This window comes from Chlorocebus sabaeus, chromosome 20 (assembly GCF_047675955.1).
Source record: "Chlorocebus sabaeus isolate Y175 chromosome 20, mChlSab1.0.hap1, whole genome shotgun sequence".
Taxonomy (NCBI): domain Eukaryota; kingdom Metazoa; phylum Chordata; class Mammalia; order Primates; family Cercopithecidae; genus Chlorocebus; species Chlorocebus sabaeus.
The window spans coordinates 108,581,411-108,600,560 of NC_132923.1; the positions used below are offsets into that span (position 1 = coordinate 108,581,411).

A 19,150-nucleotide genomic window follows, 5' to 3' on the forward strand; every position below is an offset into this window, starting at 1 on the left:
AAGGCCTTTGGAAGTGGCAGTTAACTGAAAAATCCCTGGTGACCACAGGAAAGCCATATTGGTTTGGATTTCATTTAGATTTTAATGAGCTGAGTGAATATGGCCTTAGATAGGGAAAACAACATGCACAGACCAGAGGTTATGAAGCAAGGCCAAGAAGCCTGTTCAGTTTATATCTCCATCACTAGTTCTTCCTCTGTCAGTCATTTAGCTCAGCTGCCTGGCCTGGGAACTTGGGTTGTTTAACATTGGAATAGATTTTGTGAAGGGAGTATAGGAAAAGCAGGAAAGAGGGTAATAGATTGAAGAGAAATTGGGGTCACAGGAAGATTGTGTCTTTGTTGCGGGGGAGGGTAGGAAGGAGGTAAGCACTAAATAATTTATTTAATGCTCCCCCTCCCACAGTCCTCACTGAGGACTGTGTGTTCTCAGTGCCAGATGAAGGAACATTATAGCTATTTGTTCCTGTCAGATGACGTCTATGTTCTACACAGGAGGCAAAATTCTTTCGGGAAGAAATTAACAATATCCACACAAAACGACAGATGGAGCAAGAGGTCTGGGTTGCTGGTCATTCCTGGTTTTCCCTTCATGCCTCCTAGGGCTGAAATGGAATAGAACGTTGAAACAGTGGTGCTGGCTGTGTTTTGGCTTCAGGGCTAGGATTTTCTTTGTTGCACATTGTCATCTGTTTATACTTACTATTTCATTCTCTGCCTATTCAGTATCCATTGGACTTGCCCCTCCTCTTTTTTCAAGAGATAGGGTCTATGTTGCCCAGGCTGGTATTGAACTTCTGGGCTCAAGTGATCCTTCCACCTCAACTTTCCAAGCTGCTGGGACTACAAGTGTGCACCACTGCACCAGGCTGGACCTGCCTTTTCTTGGGGGATAGTTACATAAATCCACAGAGACCCAAAATTCATTCATTGTTTTGGCAAACACTGGGCAATCTTCATCTTCAAAACAGCTTTCCTGAGACAATTTAACTCAAAAGGGCAATAGCAATTTGAGGCTTCTTTAGAGGGCTAGTAGAAGGACAATCCGGGAGCAGGTGGACACAAGGAGTTCTGACTCATGGTTTAACTCTTGGTAAACGGTAGTGCACTAAACATGGCCAGTCTCTTAAGGGACAAGTAGAAGTGAGTCATTGCTGAGGCCACCTGGACTGAAACTGGGTTGCTTGCTGGAAAAGATAACATGAAGTACTAAGTGTCCTGGGTCCGGTGTGGTGGCTGATGCCTGTAGTCCCAGCACTTTGGGAGCCTGAGGCGGATGGATCACCTGAGGTCAGGAGTTCGAGACCAGCCTGGCCAACACGGTGAAACCCCATCTCTACTAAAAATACAAAAAATTAGCTGGGGGTGGTGGCAGACGCCTGTATTCCCAGCTACTCGGGAGGCTGAGGTAGGAGAATCGCTTGAATCTGGGAGGCAGAGGTTGTAGTGAGCCAAGATCATGCCACCATACTCCAGCCTGGGTGACAGAGCAAGACTCCGTCCTGAAGAAAAAAAAAAAGAAAAAGTACTAAGTGTCCTTTTGTGATGTCATCTTGGGGGTCGTTATATGTGGTTAATATAAATTCTTTTTTTTTTTTTTTGAGACAGAGTTTTGTTCTTTTTGCCCAGGCTGGAATGCAATGGTCCTCAGTGTACTGCAACCTCCGCCTCCCAGGTTCAAGCGATTCTCCTGCCTTAGCCTCCCGAGTAGCTGGGATTACAGGCATGTGCCACCACGCCGGGCTAATTTTGTATTTTTAGTAGAGATGGGGTTTCTGCCTGTTGGTCAGGCTGGTCTCAAACTCCTGACCTCAGGTGATCCTCTTGGCCTCCCAAAGTGCTGGGATTACAGGTGTGAGCCACCGCACCCGGCCTAGAGTAAATTCTCATAGGGGCAATTGATTGGCATGCAAGTGCTTGTCCTTGAATATATTAGAAGATTACATAATTTGTTTTGAACTTGGGGAAGCAATTTAATCTCAGTTTCCTAATTGGTGAAATAAGTATACTATCGCTTACCAAACAGGCTGCAGTGGGCTAAATAGGATCAAGTGTCTGGTACATACGGGGTTCATAGTCGGCTGTAGTCTGTAGCCTATTCTTTCTCCATATTTGTGCACTGACAGAAATAAACATGAATGACCCTCACCTCTGGCTACATTTAATGTCCTCACTACTGTTTTTCTCTTCCTCATCCATTTCTCATTTTGGGACATTAGAAATAACTTACCTTTTTCTTTTTTTTTTGAGGCAGAGTCTTGCTCTGTCACCCAGGCAGGAGTGCAGTGGTGCGACCTCAGCTCAATGCAAACTCCACCTCCCGGGTTCATGCCATTCTCCTGCCTCAGACTCCCGAGTAGCTGGGACTATAGGTACCTACCACCACGCCCAGTATTTTTGTATTTTTAGTAGAGATGGCGTTTCACTGTGTTAGCCAGGATGGTCCCGATCTCCTGACCTTGTGATCCGCCCGCCTCGGCCTCCCAAAATGCTGGGATTACAGGTGTAAGCCACCATGCCTGGCCCACATATCATTTTTAAGCTGGGTTTAATCTTTTGTGATAGAGTGTAATGTAAAAGAAAATAGCTCACACCAGAATAGTATAGTTGGTATTTAAAAATTCTAAAGTATTTAATAATATTGATGGGAAGAATGATATACAATGCAATTATTTATTTTACAAGAAGATTCTATACATCAGGGAGGCATCTTGAAGTACAATACACCAGGCTTTCATTTCTTTACATTATGATTCTGAGTTTCCATATAAGTTGGTAAGGAAAGGGAACATAAAATCCATTTTTATATACATAAAAACAAAATAAACACCCAGAGACTTGACCCCCAAAATGTCTTGTTTCACTTGAAAAGAACATGAATGAGATGAAAGATGAACCAGATTACTTGGTGACGCACAGAAGGCGAACAAGTAGCTCAGGAAATCAAATCCTGTTTCAAGCTTGGCACATTAAAGGTAAGAAAGGTAGTGAAAGAAGGGTTCAAAAATATCATCTCAAGCCACAAAAAATGCTGGCAGAAGACAGTCTCTAAACCAATAAGATAGAATGGTTAGAAGAAGTTAAGTTAGAGTTATTGTGTGACTACCTTATATCCAGACCTCTAATAGACTGAGTGGAATTGTCACTTCTTTTCCCTCAGTTATCCCAAGTGTTAGTAAACTTCAAGGAGGCTGGGCACGATGACTCACACTTTCAACCTCAGAACTTTGGGAGGCCACAATGGGCAGAGTCCTTGAGCCCAGGTGTTCAAGATCAGCCTGGGCAACATTGCAAAACCTCATCTCTAAAACAACACAAAAATGAGCTGGCTGTGGTGGCACGTGCCTGCAGTCCCAGCTACTTAGAATGAAGTGGGAGGATCACTTGAGCCTGGGAGGCAGAGGTTGCTCTGAGCCAAGATTGTGCCACTGCACTCCAGCATGGGTGACAGAGTGAGACCCTATCTCCAAAAACAAAACAAATCAAAACCAAACAAAATGCTTCAAGGAAGGCCGGGCACGGTGGCTCATGCCTGTAATCCCAGCACTTTGGGAGGCCGGGTGGATCACCTGAGGTCGGGAGTTTGAGACCAGGCTGACTAACATGGAGAAACCTCATCTCTACTAAAAATACAAAATTAGCCAGGCGTGGTGGTGCATGCCTGTAATCCCTGCTATTCGAGAGGCTGAGGCAGGCGAATCGCTTGAACCAGGGAGGCAGAGGATGTGGTGAGCCAAGATCGCACCATTGCACTCCAGCCTGGGCAATGAGAGCAAAACTCCATCTCAAAAAAAAAAAAAAAACCCAACAACAACAATAACAATAGAACTTCAAGGAGATATGGATCCAGCATTCTTTCTTTCTTTCGTTTTTTTGAGATGGAGTCTCGCTCTGTTGACTAGGCTGAAGTGCAGTTGTGTGATCTTGGCTCACTGCAACCTCCACCTCCCAGGTTCAAGTGACTCTCCTGCCTCAGCGTCCTGAGTAGTTGGGATTACAGGTGCCTGCCACCACACCTGGCTAATTTTTGTATTTTTGGTAGAGATGGGGTTTCACCATGTTGGCCAGGCTGGTCTCAAACTCCTGACCTCGTGATCTTCCCGCCTTGGCCTCCCAAAGTGCTGAAATTACAAACGAGAGCCACCATGCCTGGTCTAGGTTTTGTTTTGAACTGATATTGTGATTCTTCAGCAAGTCTTATGTGGATATGAAAGGATGAAAATGTACTGAAAGATTATATACAGAACAAATAACAGGGACTCACAGAATAAATCAGAAGAAATCTGTGAAATAGCCACAACTTCTTGAACATTAAAGTGAAGGGAAAAAAGCCACATTCATCAGATTAAACGGAAACTATTAATTTTTTTTCTTCCATTTATAGTGTGGATAGGAACTGAAGCGAAACAGTGAGACCGTATGGTTTTCAATACAAATTCAAAGAAAGCAACAAAACCTTCTGTTTTAGGAAATCGTATTAATATCTATTACAAATGCAGAAAGTAGGGGGGCTGAGTCAATGCCCCAGCACCAACCATACTGGCTATAGTGTGGAAGAGGGGCGGGTGAGGTGGAAGCTGCCAGAGAGAGTCAGCAGGAGGATCAGCACTGGAGCGAAGAGGAAGCACACAGCAGGAGAGGGCAAAGAGCACTGAGAACAAGAGGGGAGCAGTGGGCCATGATCGTGCCCTCTGCTTCTCCAGAGACCCTTTCCTATGCAGCAACCTACACCCAGCCAGACCTTACTGTGATTCTGGCTGGAAGTGTGGGGACTGACAGCTCATAAATGCTCCCACAGAGTTGATACAACTCTGCTTTAAGAAGGAGAATACATTTATTGGTTGAAGTGATTTAGAGAATATCATTTGGTAAATAAAACTACAATAGCCTATAAAATGTAACCCACAACTCAGTTTTCTGCCACATTAGCATTAATATTAAGGCTTTTTTTTTTTTTTTTTTGAGACGGAGTCTCACTCTGTCACCCAGGCTGGAGTGCAGTGGCACTTGGCTCACTGCAACCTCCGCCTCCCAGGTTCAAGCAATTCTCCTGCCTCAGCCTCCCCAGTGGCTGGGACTACAGGCACAAGCCACCATGCCCGGCTAATTTTTGTGTTTTTTAGTAGAGACAGGGTTTTTGCCGTGTTGGCCAGGCTGGTCTTGAACTCCTGAACTCAGGTGATCCACCTGCCTCAGCCTCCCAAAGTGTTGGGATTACAGGTGCGAGCCACTGAACCTGGCTAAGGCTTTTTTTTTTTTTGCAAGGAAGGAATAAAAGGATTTATTGAAAATGAAAGTACACTCTACAGTGTGGGAGTGGGCCTGAGCACTGGGGCTCAAAAGGCCTTTCTTGTTTTTGTATATAGAAAATATACGTGCTTTCTCATCTAACCAACTTTTTTTTTAAGACAGAGTCTCACTTTGTTGCCCAGGCTGGAGTGCAGTGGGTGGTGATCTTGGCTCACTGCAACCTCCACCTCCTGGGTTCAAGCGATTCTCATGCCTCAGCCAGGCGCCACCACACCTGACTAATTTTTGTATTTTTAGTAGAGATGGGGTTTCGCCATGTTGGCCAGGCTGGTCTTGAATTCCTGACCTCAGGTGATTCACCCACCTCGGCTTCCCAAAGTGCTGGGATTATAGTCATGAGCCACTGCGCCTGGCTTCATCTAACCAATTTGGATTCTGGTTGGAGTTCACGAAAAACATAACTTCCCACTACTTCCATATTATTTTAAAATAAAAAATAATGATGACTTGTGAGGAAAAGGAAGAACATGTCAGATCCTGAGCTTCCTCTCAGGCTTGAGTGCCTCAAGAGACTGTATTGCTGTGTTACGAGAGGTACAGTGCAATGGCTTCATCTGATATGCCAGTGTGGTAAGGCTTCCCCTGGAGGTAGGGACTCTTTTACCAGAAGGTTGGGGGCCTCCAGAAGGTTTTCCCCATCAGGAATTGGATTTGATGGCTGGGATTTAGAGCCTACACATTTGGGTCTCACAATCAGGGCAGAGCAGGTAAGGCTAATGGTGCAAACTGTGCCTCAGCACAGGCAGTCATCTAGTGGAAGGGGTGGTGCAGCCAGTAAAACCTGGAACCTGCAAGTGGTCCAGAACTTTGGTGGCCAGTAAGGGAAAAACTCCTCAAGTAAGCTACAATATTGAAAGGTTCAAAAGCACTGACAAAGTGTTGTTTTGCCCCAGGTGCAGCACATGAGACTCTGTTCCAGTGAAATGCTACATTCAAAGAAGTGCTGTCCACCTCAGAAGATCCCAGAGGACGCAATTCTGGCTGTGCTGGGAAGTGCTAAAGTTTCCTCCATATGTCACTCTGGAGAAGGAAGCAGCAAAGCAGCCATGTTGAGTTCCTCTCTCAACCTTTGGCATCATGGACGATGGTAGCTAAAAGAGATAAAAAAGAGACAAGTTACCACATGATGTCCATTGCTTTGCTATTAATGTATCAGTAGTAATGAAATTATATCCTAATTAATACTGCCTCTCCTCTGCTCTAATTCTACCTGACCTTTCTGTTGCATCTGATATTCCTCATCTGCTTCCTTCTTTCTTGAAACTCCTCTTGGCTTCTGTAACACTATCTTTTCCATAGTTTTCTCTCTTCTTCAATTGATCTTCCTCAGTATGCTGTCCTGGTTCATTTTCCTCTGTCCACCCTTTAAATAAAAAACAACTTCCTTGGCCGGGAACGGTGGCTCATGCCTGTAATCAATCCCAACACTTTGGGAGGCCAAGGTGAGAAGATCATTTGAGCCCAGGAGTTTGAGAGCAGCCTGGGCAACATAGGGAGACCCTGTCTCTACAAAAGTTAGCCAGGTGTGGTGGCCCGTTCCTGTAGTCACAGCTACTGAGGAGGCTGAGGTGGGAGGATGGCTTGAACCTGAGAAGTTGAGGCTGCAATGAGCCATGATCATGCCATTGCACTCCAGCCTGGGTGACAGAGTGAGACCTTGTCTCAATAAAAATAAAAAAAGTAAAAAAAAAAAATAAATCAATACATTCCCCCCTAAAGGTCCACTATCTTCTTTCATTTGTTTTTTTTTTTTTTTTTTTTTGAGACGGAGTCTCGCTCTGCTGCCCAGGCTGGAGTGCAGTGGTGCGATCTCGGCTCACTGCAAGCTCTGCCTCCCAGGTTCCCACCATTCTCCTGCCTCAGCTTCCCGAGTAGCTGGGACTACAGGCGCCCGCCACCATGCCTGGCTAATTTTTTGTATTTTTAGTAGAGACAAGGTTTCACCATGTTAGCCAGGATGGTCTCGATCTCCTGACCTCGTGATCCGCCTGCCTCGGCTTCCCAAAGTGCTGGGATTACAGGCGTGAGCCACTGCGCCCGGCCCTTTCATTTGTATCTTGAGACTTTGCTTTTTTTCTGGATTCTAGGCTGCCTATCTAACGGTCTTCTAGGTAACTCCATATGTCATAGGCTCATCAAACTCAACACATGCAATTTATTTTCTAGCTTGTTCACTGTCTGCCTTCTTCTTTTAGAATAAAAGTTTGGCCAGGCATAGTGGCTCACACTTGTAATCCCAACACTTTGGGAGGCCAAGATGGGAGGATCACTTGAGGCCAGGAATTCAAGACCAGCCTGGGAAACATAGCAAGACCCCATCTCTATTAAAAAAATAAAAGAAAAAAAAAAAAAGAATAAAGCCTCATTGAGGACAGAGATTTTATCTTATTTCCTGCTGTATCCCAAGGACCTAGCACTATACCTATCATGTGGTAGGTGCTCAGTATTTGTTGAATAAACTAAACTGTTCAGCTAAACTCCTTATCACCTTCACAGACCTCTCAAAAAATACAACTTAGAAATATCAGAGTCATTCTGACTACTCCTTTATTTCATCTCTGGAATACAACAGATTGCCACATCTTGTTGATTCTATGCTTGAAATGTCTTTCAAATCTATCACCTTTGCATTCTCACTGTCGCTGGTCTGAGCTACTACTATGCTCACTATGATTATTTCAGACATTTCCTGTTTTCCTTGCTGCTAGTCTCTTCCTTCCATATCATCTTCCTTGTTTGCATCAGAGCTTGTTCTGAAATACACAATTTCCTGCTTATAAACTGCCAATGGTTCCAACATCCTAGCATAACAGTGAAAGCATTGCGAGGGACTGCAACCCATTTTCTAGCTTATTTTCATCACACTGCCCCATACATCCTCTGTTGAAGCTACATTTTCTGTTATTCAGAAACGCCATGTGTTTTCCTCTCTCCCATCATCTTGCTTAAGCCGGTCCTTCTTTTTCTTTTTTTTTGTTTGAGACACAGTCTCGATCTCTTGCCCAGGTTGGAGTGCAGTTGTGCAATCTTGGCTCACTGCAAACTCTGCTTCCAGGGTTCAAGTGATTCTCCTGCCTCAGCCTCCCAAGTAGCTGGGATTACAAGCATGCCACCATGCTCGACTAATTTTTGTATTTTCAGTAAAGACAGGGTTTCACCATGTTGGCCAGGCAGGTCTCCACCTGGCCTCAAGTGATCCACCCGCCTCAGCCTCCCAAAGTGCTGGGATTACAGGTGTGAGCCACTGCGCCCAGCCTATACTGGTCCTTCTGCTTACAAGGTTCTTTCCTTCCTTTTTGTTCAGATTAATTTTTTTTATGTACCTTAAGATTTAGCATAAATGTCACATTCTATAACTCTTTCCTTTAGCAAAACTGTTCTTTTTAGCAATGGAATCTTACTTTGTTGTCCAGGCTTTAGTGCAGTAGTGTGACCATGGCTCACTGCTGTCTCAATTTCCCAGGCTCAAATGAATTCCCCACCTCAGTCTCCCAAGTAGCTGGACTACAGGAGTGAGCCACTGCACCTTTTGGCTATTTTTGTTGTTGTTGTTGAGATGGAGTCTTGCTCTGTCACCCAGGCTGGAGTGCAGTGGTGCAATCTCGGCTCATTGCAACCTCTGCCTCCCGGGTTCAAGCAATTCTTCTGCTTCAGCCTCCTGGGTAGCTGGAACTATAGGCATGAGCCACGACACCCAGCTAATTTTTGTATTTCACCATATTGGTTCGGCTGGTCTCGAACTCCTGACCTTGTGATCCGCCCACCTCGGCCTCCCAAAGTGCTGGGATTACAGGCATGAGCCACCATGCCCAGCCTGTACCTAATTTTTTTAAGTTTATTTTTTGTAGAGATGGGGCTCACTATGTTTCCCAGGCTGGTCTCAAAGTGATCCTTCCCCGTCGGCCTCCCAAAGTGCTAGGAGTGTGCCACTGTGCCAGGCCCCTGCCTAATTCAAAAAATAGATTTTTTTTTTTTTTTTTTTTTTTTGTAGAGATGGAGTCTTACTATGTTGCTTAGGCTGGTCTCAAACTCCTGTGCTCAAGCGATCCTCCCGCCTCAGCCACTCAAAATGTCGAGATTACAGGCATGAACCACTGCACTCAACCTCATTTGCCTCTTTTTATAAATGTTCTAAGAATCATGTAAAGATACTCTGACTGCTTCCATTTGTGGCTAGCTGATTCTTTGGATATGGGTGGCTCCTTAATCACAACTGTAATTCCAAATCAAAACACTTGATTTGTTGGCTTGTTGGCTTTGCTGGATTTCTTGGCTTGTTTCATGAGGACAACTAATTAAAATGTTGTTTATACATTAAGTTGGTAAGATCAACTGTGCTAGACAGAACTGAAACCAGAGATGGCAAGATCTTGTCTAACTTAGCACCGTTTATAACCTGAGAGAGTAAGGTACAACGAAGAGAGCACCTCATTATCCTTGAAGTCATTGATTTCTTTCTCTGAATCCTGGTTCTGCAATTTATTAGCAAGTCAACCAAGTTACTTAACCATTGTGAGCCTCCATTTCCTCAGTGATAAAATGGGGATGTTAACACATTTTGCATGTTTATTGCAAGGATGAAATAATATACATAAAATGCCACCATCAGAATAGGCATTTGCTTATTTTTTTTTTGAGATGGAGTTTTGCTCTTATCACCCAGGCTAGAGTGCAATGGTGCGATCTCGGCTTACTGCACCCTCTGCCTCCCGGGTTCAAGCGAGTCTCCTGCCTCAGCCTCCTGAGTAGTTGGGATTACAGGCGCCTGCTACCACGCCCAGCTAATTTTTGTATTTTTAGTAGAGATGGGGTTTCGCCATGTTGGTCAGGCTGGTTTAGAACTCCTGACTTCAGGTGATCCACCTGCCTTGGCCTCCCAAAGTGCTGGGATTACAGGCGTGAGCTGGCCTAGGCATTTACTATGGCTTCTTACTTTTCATCCCTTTGAATGCAGTCTTGCAATCAACACTGAGTGTTTTTTTTTACTGACGTCATTAGAGCCCTTCACACCTGAACAATGTTTTTTGGAAAACTCTACCTAGCACATGTATGACTGGGTCTTTTGGGTCTTACCGTGTAAAATGTTTGCTCTCTTCATGAACCTCCATCTCGGAGCTTTTAAATTCATTTAATTCTTTTCTTATGGCAGCCTGTGGAGTAGAAACAAAAATGTTTCAGCTTCTTCTGGCTGCTTTGTACAGCGGTGTAACTTGTCATTTTTTCTTTTTTTCTTTTTTTTTTTTGAGACAGAGTCTTGCTCTGTCGCCCAGGCTGGAGTGCAGTGGCGCAATCTCGGCTCACTGTAAGTTCCGTCTCCCGGGTTCACGCCATTCTCCTGCCTCAGACTCCTGAGTAGCTGGGACTATAGGCGCCTGCCACCATGCCCGGCTAATTTTTTGTATTTTTAGTAGAGACGGGGTTTCACCGTGTTAACCAGGATGGTTCTCGATCTCCTGACCTCGTGATCTGCCCGCCTCGGCCTCCCAAAGTGCTGAGATTACAGGCGTGAGCCACCGTGCCTGGCCGTCATTTTTTCTTTACTGTGTTTAACTTTGTAAGTCACTGCAACCCCTCACAGGCAACCCAGAGATATCCATCTGTCTCATAGTAAACCTAAAATTTCTAGTTTAATCAAAATACTTGAAAATCTTGAAAGAGCTATTGTAGCTTTTATAGTTTTTTTGTTTTTGTTTCTTCCTGAGATGGAGTCTCCCTCTGTTGCTGAGGCTGGAGTGCAATGGCGCAGTCTCAGCTCACTGCAACCTTCGGCTTCTGGGTTCAGGTGATTCTCCTGCCTCAGCCTCCCGAGTAGCCGGGCTTACAGGTGCACACCACCATGCCCGGCTATTTTGTATTTTTAGTACAGATGGGGTTTCACCATGTTGGCCAGGCTGATCTTGAACTCTTGACTTCAAGAGATCTACCTGCCTCGGCCTCCCAAAGTGCTGGGATCACAGGTGTGAGCCACTGCACCTGGCTATTTTTTTAATTTTTAATTTTTATTTACTTATTTTTTTTTGAGATGGAGTCTTGCTCTGTCACCCAGGCTGGAGTGCAGTGGCACTATCTTGGCTCACTTCAAGCTCCGCCTCCCAGGTTCACGCCATTCTCCTGCCTCAGCCTCCCGAGTAGCTGGGACTACAGGCACCCGCCACCACACCCGGCTAATTTTTTGTATTTTTAGTAGAGACGGGGTTTCACCGTGTCAGGATGGTCTCCATCTCCTGACCTTGTGATCCGCCCGCCTCGGCCTCCCAAAGTGCTGGGATTACAGGCGTGAGCCACCGCGCCCAGCCTTTAATTTTTATTTTTGAGATGGAGTCTCACTCTGCTGCCCAGGCTGGAGTGCATTTGCATGATCTCGGCTCACTGCAACCTCCACCTCCTGGGTTCAAGCAATTCTCCTGCTTCAGCCTCCCGAGTAGCTGGGATTACAGGTGCACGCCATCACAAACCCAGCTAATTTTTGTATTTTTAGTAGAGACGGGGTTTCACCATGTTGGCCAGGCTGGTCTCGAACTCGTTACCTCGAGGGATCCCTCCACCTTGGTCTCCCAAAGTGCTAGGATTACAGGCATAAGCCACCATGCCTGGCCAGCTTTTACAGTTTTTCACAGCATTATAAAAATGAGATATGGGTAATTACTAAAATATATAGCCCAAATTCTCTCTAACCAAACAACCACTGTTTAAAATGTATTCCTTCCAGTATTTTTACTCTGATATAGCAGGGATTTTCTTTCTTTCAGTATTGGTGGTGAAATTACCAAAACATTATACTGAGTTAGTATAACGTTTTGACTTGTTCAACTTGGCATTTTGTATTGTGATTTGAAATTTAATATTATATTAAGACTAAAGTTTTGTTTATGGTTCTCCCTTCTAGTTAGCATCTTGGATCCTCCAAATAAAGAGAAAAAGAGAAAGAGAAAAAGAGCAAGAGAGCGCTTTCCAGGTACCTTATCAGCAGGGGTCAGTTTGGTCCAAGGTTTGTCGGCTCGCCGGTCATAATCTTGAGCATCTGTTACCTCTACATATTCATTAAACCTCAGAATCTTCCTGGCAAGGAGTTCAGCCACAGTTGGCCTTTGACTGAGCTGAAGGAAACGGAGCCTCTTAGTTCACTAAGCCAATAATTAGGCATCAATCATGCATTCAAATTGCCTCTAACCCAGTGCTTCAATCTTCACTGGAATCACCTGGGGGAGCTTTATACACTATTGATCCCTGGAGGTCCAGCCCCCAGTGACTATGGTTATCTGGTGATTTTTTGTTTTGTTTTTTTTTGAGACAGGGTCTTGCCCTGTCACCCAGGCTGGAGTGCAGTGGCACAATCACAGCTCACTGCAGCCTCAACCTCCCAAGCTCAAATGATCCTACTACCTCAGCCTCCCAAGTAGCTGATATTACAGGCACATACCACCATGCCTGGCTAAAAATAAAAAAAATTTATTTTCAAATTTTGCCATGTTTTGCCCATGTTGCCCGGGCTGCAAATTCATTTTTTTTCTTTTTATTTTCTTTCTCTCTCTTTTTTTTTTTTAATGTAGAGACAAGGTTTCACTGTTTTCCCTAGGCTGGTCTTGAACTCCTGGGCTCAAGCAATCCTCCTGCCATGGCCTCCCAAAGTGCTGGGATTACAGGCGCAAGCCACTGTGCCTAGCTGCAAATTCATTTCCAATCAAATAGGTCATCCAAATATAACACATATAGTTAACTGAACACACAGGGAGTAGTACCTTTCTAGTGAGCCGACGTTTAATTTCTCGTTTTTCTGCCTGACGATCAGCTTCATTTTTAGCTACAGTTGACAATCAGAAGGAAGGAAAATTACTCACAAATGACAATTTGCATATCAAATGTTTTAGTAATTACATTACAGATATTTCTTTTTCTTTTCTTTTCTTTTCTTTTTTTTTTTGAGACGGAGTTTTGCTCTTGTTGCCCAGGCTGGAGTGCAATGTTGCAATCTCGGCTCACTGCAACCTCCGCCTCCTGGGTTCAAGCGATTCTCCTGTCTCAGCCTCCCGAGTAGCTGGGATTACAGGCACATGCCATGCCCAGCTGATTTTTATATTTTTAATAGAGACAGAGTTTCATCATATTGGTCAGGTTGGTCTTGAACTCCTGACCTCAGGTGATCCTCCTGCCTTGGCCTTCCAAAGTGCTGGGATTATAGGCGTGTGCCACTGAGCCTGGCCCAGATATTTCTTTTTTTCTTTTTTTTTTTTTTTTGGAGACGGAGTCTTGCTCTGTCACCCAGGCTGGAGGGCAGTGGCGCAATCTCGGCTCACTGCAAGCTCTGAGTCCCGGGTTCACGCCGTTCTCCTGCCTCAGCCTTCCAAGTAGCTAGGACTAAGGCGCCCGCCACCATGCCCAGCTAATTTTTTTGTACTTTTAGTAGAGACGGGGTTTCACCGTGTTAGCCAAGATGGTCTCAATCTCCTGACCTTGTGATCCACTCGCCTTGGCCCAGATATTTCCTATAGGCCCAAATCAGAATAAAATACTAACTCTGGAGATGGCTAAACAAAACAATTTTCTTGTCAACGATACAAACAAGTAAGAGCAAGAGTCAGCAAACTATGGCACCACATCTTGCCGGTTGCCTGTATTTTTCCTGCCCATGAGCTAAGAATAGTCTTTACATTTTTAAATGGTTTTGTAAGTACCTATTACATATAGTTGTTCATTTGCTTTTTGGCCTGCAAAACCCAAAATTTTTACTATGTACGCTTTAAGGAAAAGCCTGCAGATTCTTGCTCAAGAGTAACTGCTAAGAATGGGCAATGGCGATCACATGGAGTTTTGTGTGATATGTCTATAAGGGCTCCCACACTAGAAAATTTACTAAGTGATTTAAGTTGTGTATACCCAAGTAGTGCTGAGAGAACAGGGGATGGATTGGTCAGACCGAACATGCTCACAAATAGCCCTGAGGAAACCCAAACCTTCTCAGTGAGGCAACTTTTAAGGCCAAATTTTACTCTATATTCTGGAAAAACAAATCAAATATGTGCCAGATTAGAATGCTATTTCAGGAAGTTAATTATGTACACAGACAGCAAATTAAATACCTGGTCCCATTTGGTAAGTACAGAGGTAAGAAAGTCTTAAGGGATTAAAGCAAGAGGAAAACTGCTGCATTTGGGACTTGCTTTGGGCCTCAGCCCTCAAATTCTAGGAATAGGAAGGTCTCCATATGCACAGCTACCTCCTTAGCTCCCTGAACACAGAAAAATTGGGCACATCTCCCATATACTGTCAAATCCTCCCAAATGCCCAAGGCAGTTCCAGGATACGGTGAGAACACTGAAACAAAGCTTTCTAGAGTATCACAGCACACTAAACAGTACCATAATAGCATCTTCCAAAGGAAGCTTGGTAAGCTCTGTTCCTTCATGGGGAAATAAATAGTCCTTGCCTGGCTGGAACCCTCTCCCTTAGCCCTTGTAGCAAATGCTTCTTTTCTCTTTCATGTGTATTAAAGTCAGAAACATACAAAGAAAATCTATACAACTTTATTTCCATAACTGGACTCACGTTGCAATATATTGCGTTGTTCTAGTTCTTCTGGTGTTGGTCTTTGACTCAGTCGCCTAAAAATGAGATAAGGGTAATGTTTATGTTGAACCTCCTAATCTTGTTTATAAAGATTTTTTTGGTCACAGTATATATTAGCCCCTATATAAGTAAGAAATCAACAAATTTTCAAACCGATATGTTTCACTTACGATTATTTATAAAACAATTTCACATTAAAAGTGTTAACAGAGATATCGCATTATAAAAAGGAACTGTATATGCAAACAAGTGGCCAGGATTCTAGTTCTAGACCTTGATAAGAGCTATTAGCACAAAAAAGTTCAGTTAGACCTTGGCCAGGTGCAGTGGCTGTAGCTTGCAGTGAGCCGAGATCGTGCCACTGCACTCCAGCCTGGGTGATAGAGCAAGACTACATCTCAAAAAAAAAAAAAAAAAAAAAAAAAAAAAAGTTCAGTTAGACCTTGAGTGTCCTCATCTGTGAAGCGAAGGTTTCAGATGGCTCCTAAACAAATTTGCTCCTTCAGAAGCGTTAGAGACTTTTTAGAAAACACAGATTCCCAAGAAACATTAACAGAAATTCTGATTCAGAAAATCAGGATGAAAAATGAAATTACATATATCTAATATATAGTTTTTTTTTTTTTTTTAACATAAAACTTCTCCTATGACTCAGATGTCTCTCTTTAGATTTTTAAAAAAAATTTTTAAAAATAGAGATGGGGGTCTCACTCTGTTGCCCAGGATAGTCTTGAACTCCTGGGCTCAAGCTATCTTACCACCTTGGCCTCCCAAACTGCTGGATTATAGGTGTAGTGGCGCAATCTCGGCTCACAGCAAGCTCTGCTTTCCAGTTCACGTCATTCTCCTGCCTCAGCCTCCCAAGTAGCTGGGACTACAGGTGCCTGCCACCATGCCCGGCTAATTTTTGGTATTTTTAGTAGAGACGAGGTTTCACCATGTTAGCCACGATGGTCTCGATCTCCTGACCTCGTGATCCGCCCGCCTCGGCCCCCCAAAGTGCTGGGATTACAGCGTGAGCCACCAAGCCGGGCCATGCACAGCTAGGTTTTTAAGGACAGATTGTTTTTTTTTTTTTTTGAGACAGAGTCTCGCTCTGTCACCCAGGCTGGAGCGCAGTGGCGCCATCTCAGCTCACTGCAAGCTCCACCTCCCGGGTTCATGCTATTCTCCTGCCTCAGCCTCCCAAGTAGCTGGGACTACAGGTGACCACCACCACGCCTGGCTAAGTTTTTGTATTTTTAGTACAGACGGGGTTTCACCATGTTAGCCAGGCTGCTCTCAATCTCCTGACCTTGTGATCCGCCTGCCTCAGCCTCCCAAAGTGCTGGGATTACAGGCTTGAGCCACCGTGCCCGGCCACAGCTAGGTTTTTAAATCAGTGGTTTAGGAACCACTGGAATTTAAGTTTGTCTCTTTCTGGGTGATATTCTATAATTCTATGATTTAAATATCAGTCTTCTCTGTGAAGCATTTGATAAAGTTATCTCACCTCATCATAGTTCTGAGATGTTATTCACCAGTAACAATTTGTTGGCCAGGCGTGGTGGCTCATGCCTGTAATCCCCAGCACTTTGGGAAGCTGAAGCCGGTGGCTCACCTGAGGTCAGGAACTCAAAACCAGCCTGGCCAACATGGTGAAACCCCATCTGTACTAAAAAACAGAAAAATTAGCCGGAGGTTGTGGCGTGCTCCTGTAGTCCCAGGTACTTGGGAGGCTGAGGCAGGAAAATGCTTGAACTGGGAGATGGAGGTTGTGGTGAGCTGAAGCTCACACTACTACACTCCTGCCTGGGCGACAGAGTGAGACTCCATCTCAAAACAAACAAAAAAACAAAAACTACAATTTGTCATTTCTGGAATCAGAAAGTTACTCATTTCTTACTTTTAATTTATACTTCTCAGACAGTATTTGCACTAATTAGCTAGTACTTGCAAATTTTTCAACTCTTTTGTTGCTTGCATAAGGAACTTCCAGTCCCATTCTACATACAACTTTTCTTTCTGAACAAGACCTTCCTTTTTTTTTTTGAGTCAGGGTCTCACTCTGTACCCAGGCTAAAGTGCAGTGGTGCGATCACAGCTCTATCTCCTAGGCTCAAATGATCCTCCTACCTCAAGGACCTTCCATTTTATTTATTTATTTTTATTTTTTTTGAGACAGTCTTGCTCTGTCGCCCAGGCTGGAGTGCAGTGGCACAGGATCTCGGCTCACTGAAACCTCTGCCTCCCGGGTTCAAGCGATTCTCCTGCCTCAGCCTCCCGACTAGCTGAGATTACAGGTACCCGCCACACCCCCCGTCTAATTTTTGTACTTTTAGTAGAGATGGGGTTTCACCACGTTGGCCAGGCTGGTCTTGAACTCTTGACCTCGTGATCTGCCTGCCTTGGTGTTCCAAAGTGCTGGGATTACAGGTGTGCGCCACCATGCCCAGCCTATAGTATTAACTATAAACACAATGTTGTACAGCAGATCATAACAAACCTTATACTTATTTATTAGCAACTCGCTCTCACCCTTGCCTTCAATCCCTGAGCCCCTGACAACTACCTTTCTACTCTCTGCTTCTATAAATGTGACTATTTCAGATACCTCACAGAAGTAGAATCCACCTGCCTTGGCCTCCCAAGGTGCTGGTATTACAGGTGTGAGCCACTGCACCTAGCCCACATATTCTAATTTTTTTGAGACAAGGTCTGGCTCTGTCACCCAGGCTGAGGGCAGTGGTGCGATCTTGGCTCATTGCAACCTCTGCCTCCCAGGCTTAAGCCATCCTCCCACCTAAGCCTCCCAAGTAGCTACAACTAAAGGCACATGCCACCAAGCTCAGCTAATTTTTTGTATTTTTCGTAGAGATGGTGTCTTGTCGTGTTGCCCAGGCTGGTCCTGAACTCCTGTGCTCAAGCTATCTGTCCGCCTCAGCTTCCCAAAGTGCTGGGATTATAGGTGTGAGTCACTATGCCTGGCCCATAAATTCTTTTTTTTTTTTTTGTTTGGAGACAGAGTCTCACTCTGTTGCTCAGACTGGAGTGCAGTGGCGTGATCTCGGCTCACTGCAGCCTCTGCCTCCCAGGTTCAAGTGATTCTCCTGCCTTAGCCTCCCGAGTACCTAGGACTATAGGTGTGTGCCATCATGACTGGCTAATTTCTGTATTTTTAGTAGACAGAGGGTTTCGCCATTTTGGCCAGGCAGGTCTCGAACTCCTGACCTCAAGTGATCTGCCTGCCTCAGCCTCCCAAAGTGCTGGGATTACAGGCATGAGCCACCACGCCCGGTCAAATCTTGTATATTATTCATTTATTTATTTATTTATTTACTTACTTTTTTTGAGATGGAGTCTCGCTCTGTCCTCCAGGCTGGGGTGCAATGGCATGATCTGGGCTCATTGCAACTTTACCTCCCAGGTTCAGCGATTCTCTTGCCTCAGCCTCCCAAGTAGTTGGGATTACAGGAGCCCACAGTTTTTTTTTTTTTTTTTTTTTTGAGACAGTGTCTCCCTCTGTCACCCAGGCTGGAGTGCAGTGACGCGATCTTGGCTCACTGCAAGCTCCACCTCCTGGGTTCATGCCATTCTCCTGCCTCAGCCTCCTGAGTAGCTGGGACTACAGGTGCCCGCCACCACGCCTGGCTAATTTTTTTGTAATTTTAGTAGAGACAGGTTTTCACCGTGTTAGCCAGGATGGTCTCAATCTCCTGACCTCGTGATCCACCTGCCTCGGCCTCCCAAAGTGCTGGGATTACAGGTGTGAGCCACTGCACCTGGCCCATGTTTTTATATTTTTAAAGGTAGGGGAAAAAAAAAAGAGTTTATATGGCCAGCAAATCCTAATATATATTTTTATTTATATATGAGTATATATTATATATATTTATAAATATATATTTTATACATACCTATATAAATTATATATTATTAAATATATATTAATATACACATATGTATTAAATATAACTATATTTATACCCTGTCTAGTATATAGACTACTGGGCTTAATTCTGCTGCCACAGCTTCCCACGTAGCTAGGACTACAGGGGCATGCTACCATGCCTGGCTATTTTATTTTTATTTTATTTTATTTTATTTATTTATTTTGAGACGGAGTCTCACTCTGTCACCCAGGCTGGAGTGCAGTGGTCAGACCTCGGCTGCAAGCTCCGCCTCCCAGGTTTACGCCATTCTCCTGCCTCAGCCTCCCGAGTAGCTGGGACTACAAGCGCCCGCCACCTCACCCGGCTAGTTTTTTTGTATTTTTTTTTAGTAGAGATGGGGTTTCA

At 44.4% G+C, this 19,150-nt stretch overlaps 1 protein-coding gene across 20 annotated transcripts in view; it reads right to left on the minus strand.

The window, feature by feature from the left end:
• Positions 1 to 2,601: 2,601 nt before the first annotated feature.
• The window catches only part of PHACTR4 (phosphatase and actin regulator 4), a 132,712-nt gene continuing 116,163 nt past the window's right edge, over positions 2,602 to 19,150 (minus strand). For 13 of the 20 annotated variants that reach the window (XM_073007613.1, XM_073007618.1, XM_073007615.1 and 10 more), the window contains 4 exons: positions 14,853 to 14,908; positions 13,049 to 13,110; positions 12,269 to 12,406; positions 2,602 to 6,400 (listed from right to left, as the gene is read on the minus strand). In XM_073007613.1, coding sequence (XP_072863714.1) covers positions 6,242 to 6,400; positions 12,269 to 12,406; positions 13,049 to 13,110; positions 14,853 to 14,908 — 415 coding nt within the window. In that variant the 3' untranslated portion in view covers positions 2,602 to 6,241. Of the gene's footprint in view, positions 6,401 to 10,382; positions 10,460 to 12,268; positions 12,407 to 13,048; positions 13,111 to 14,852; positions 14,909 to 19,150 lie in introns of all 20 variants that reach the window. The other 7 variants (XM_073007624.1, XM_073007621.1, XM_073007625.1 and 4 more) reach the window with 1 other exon arrangement.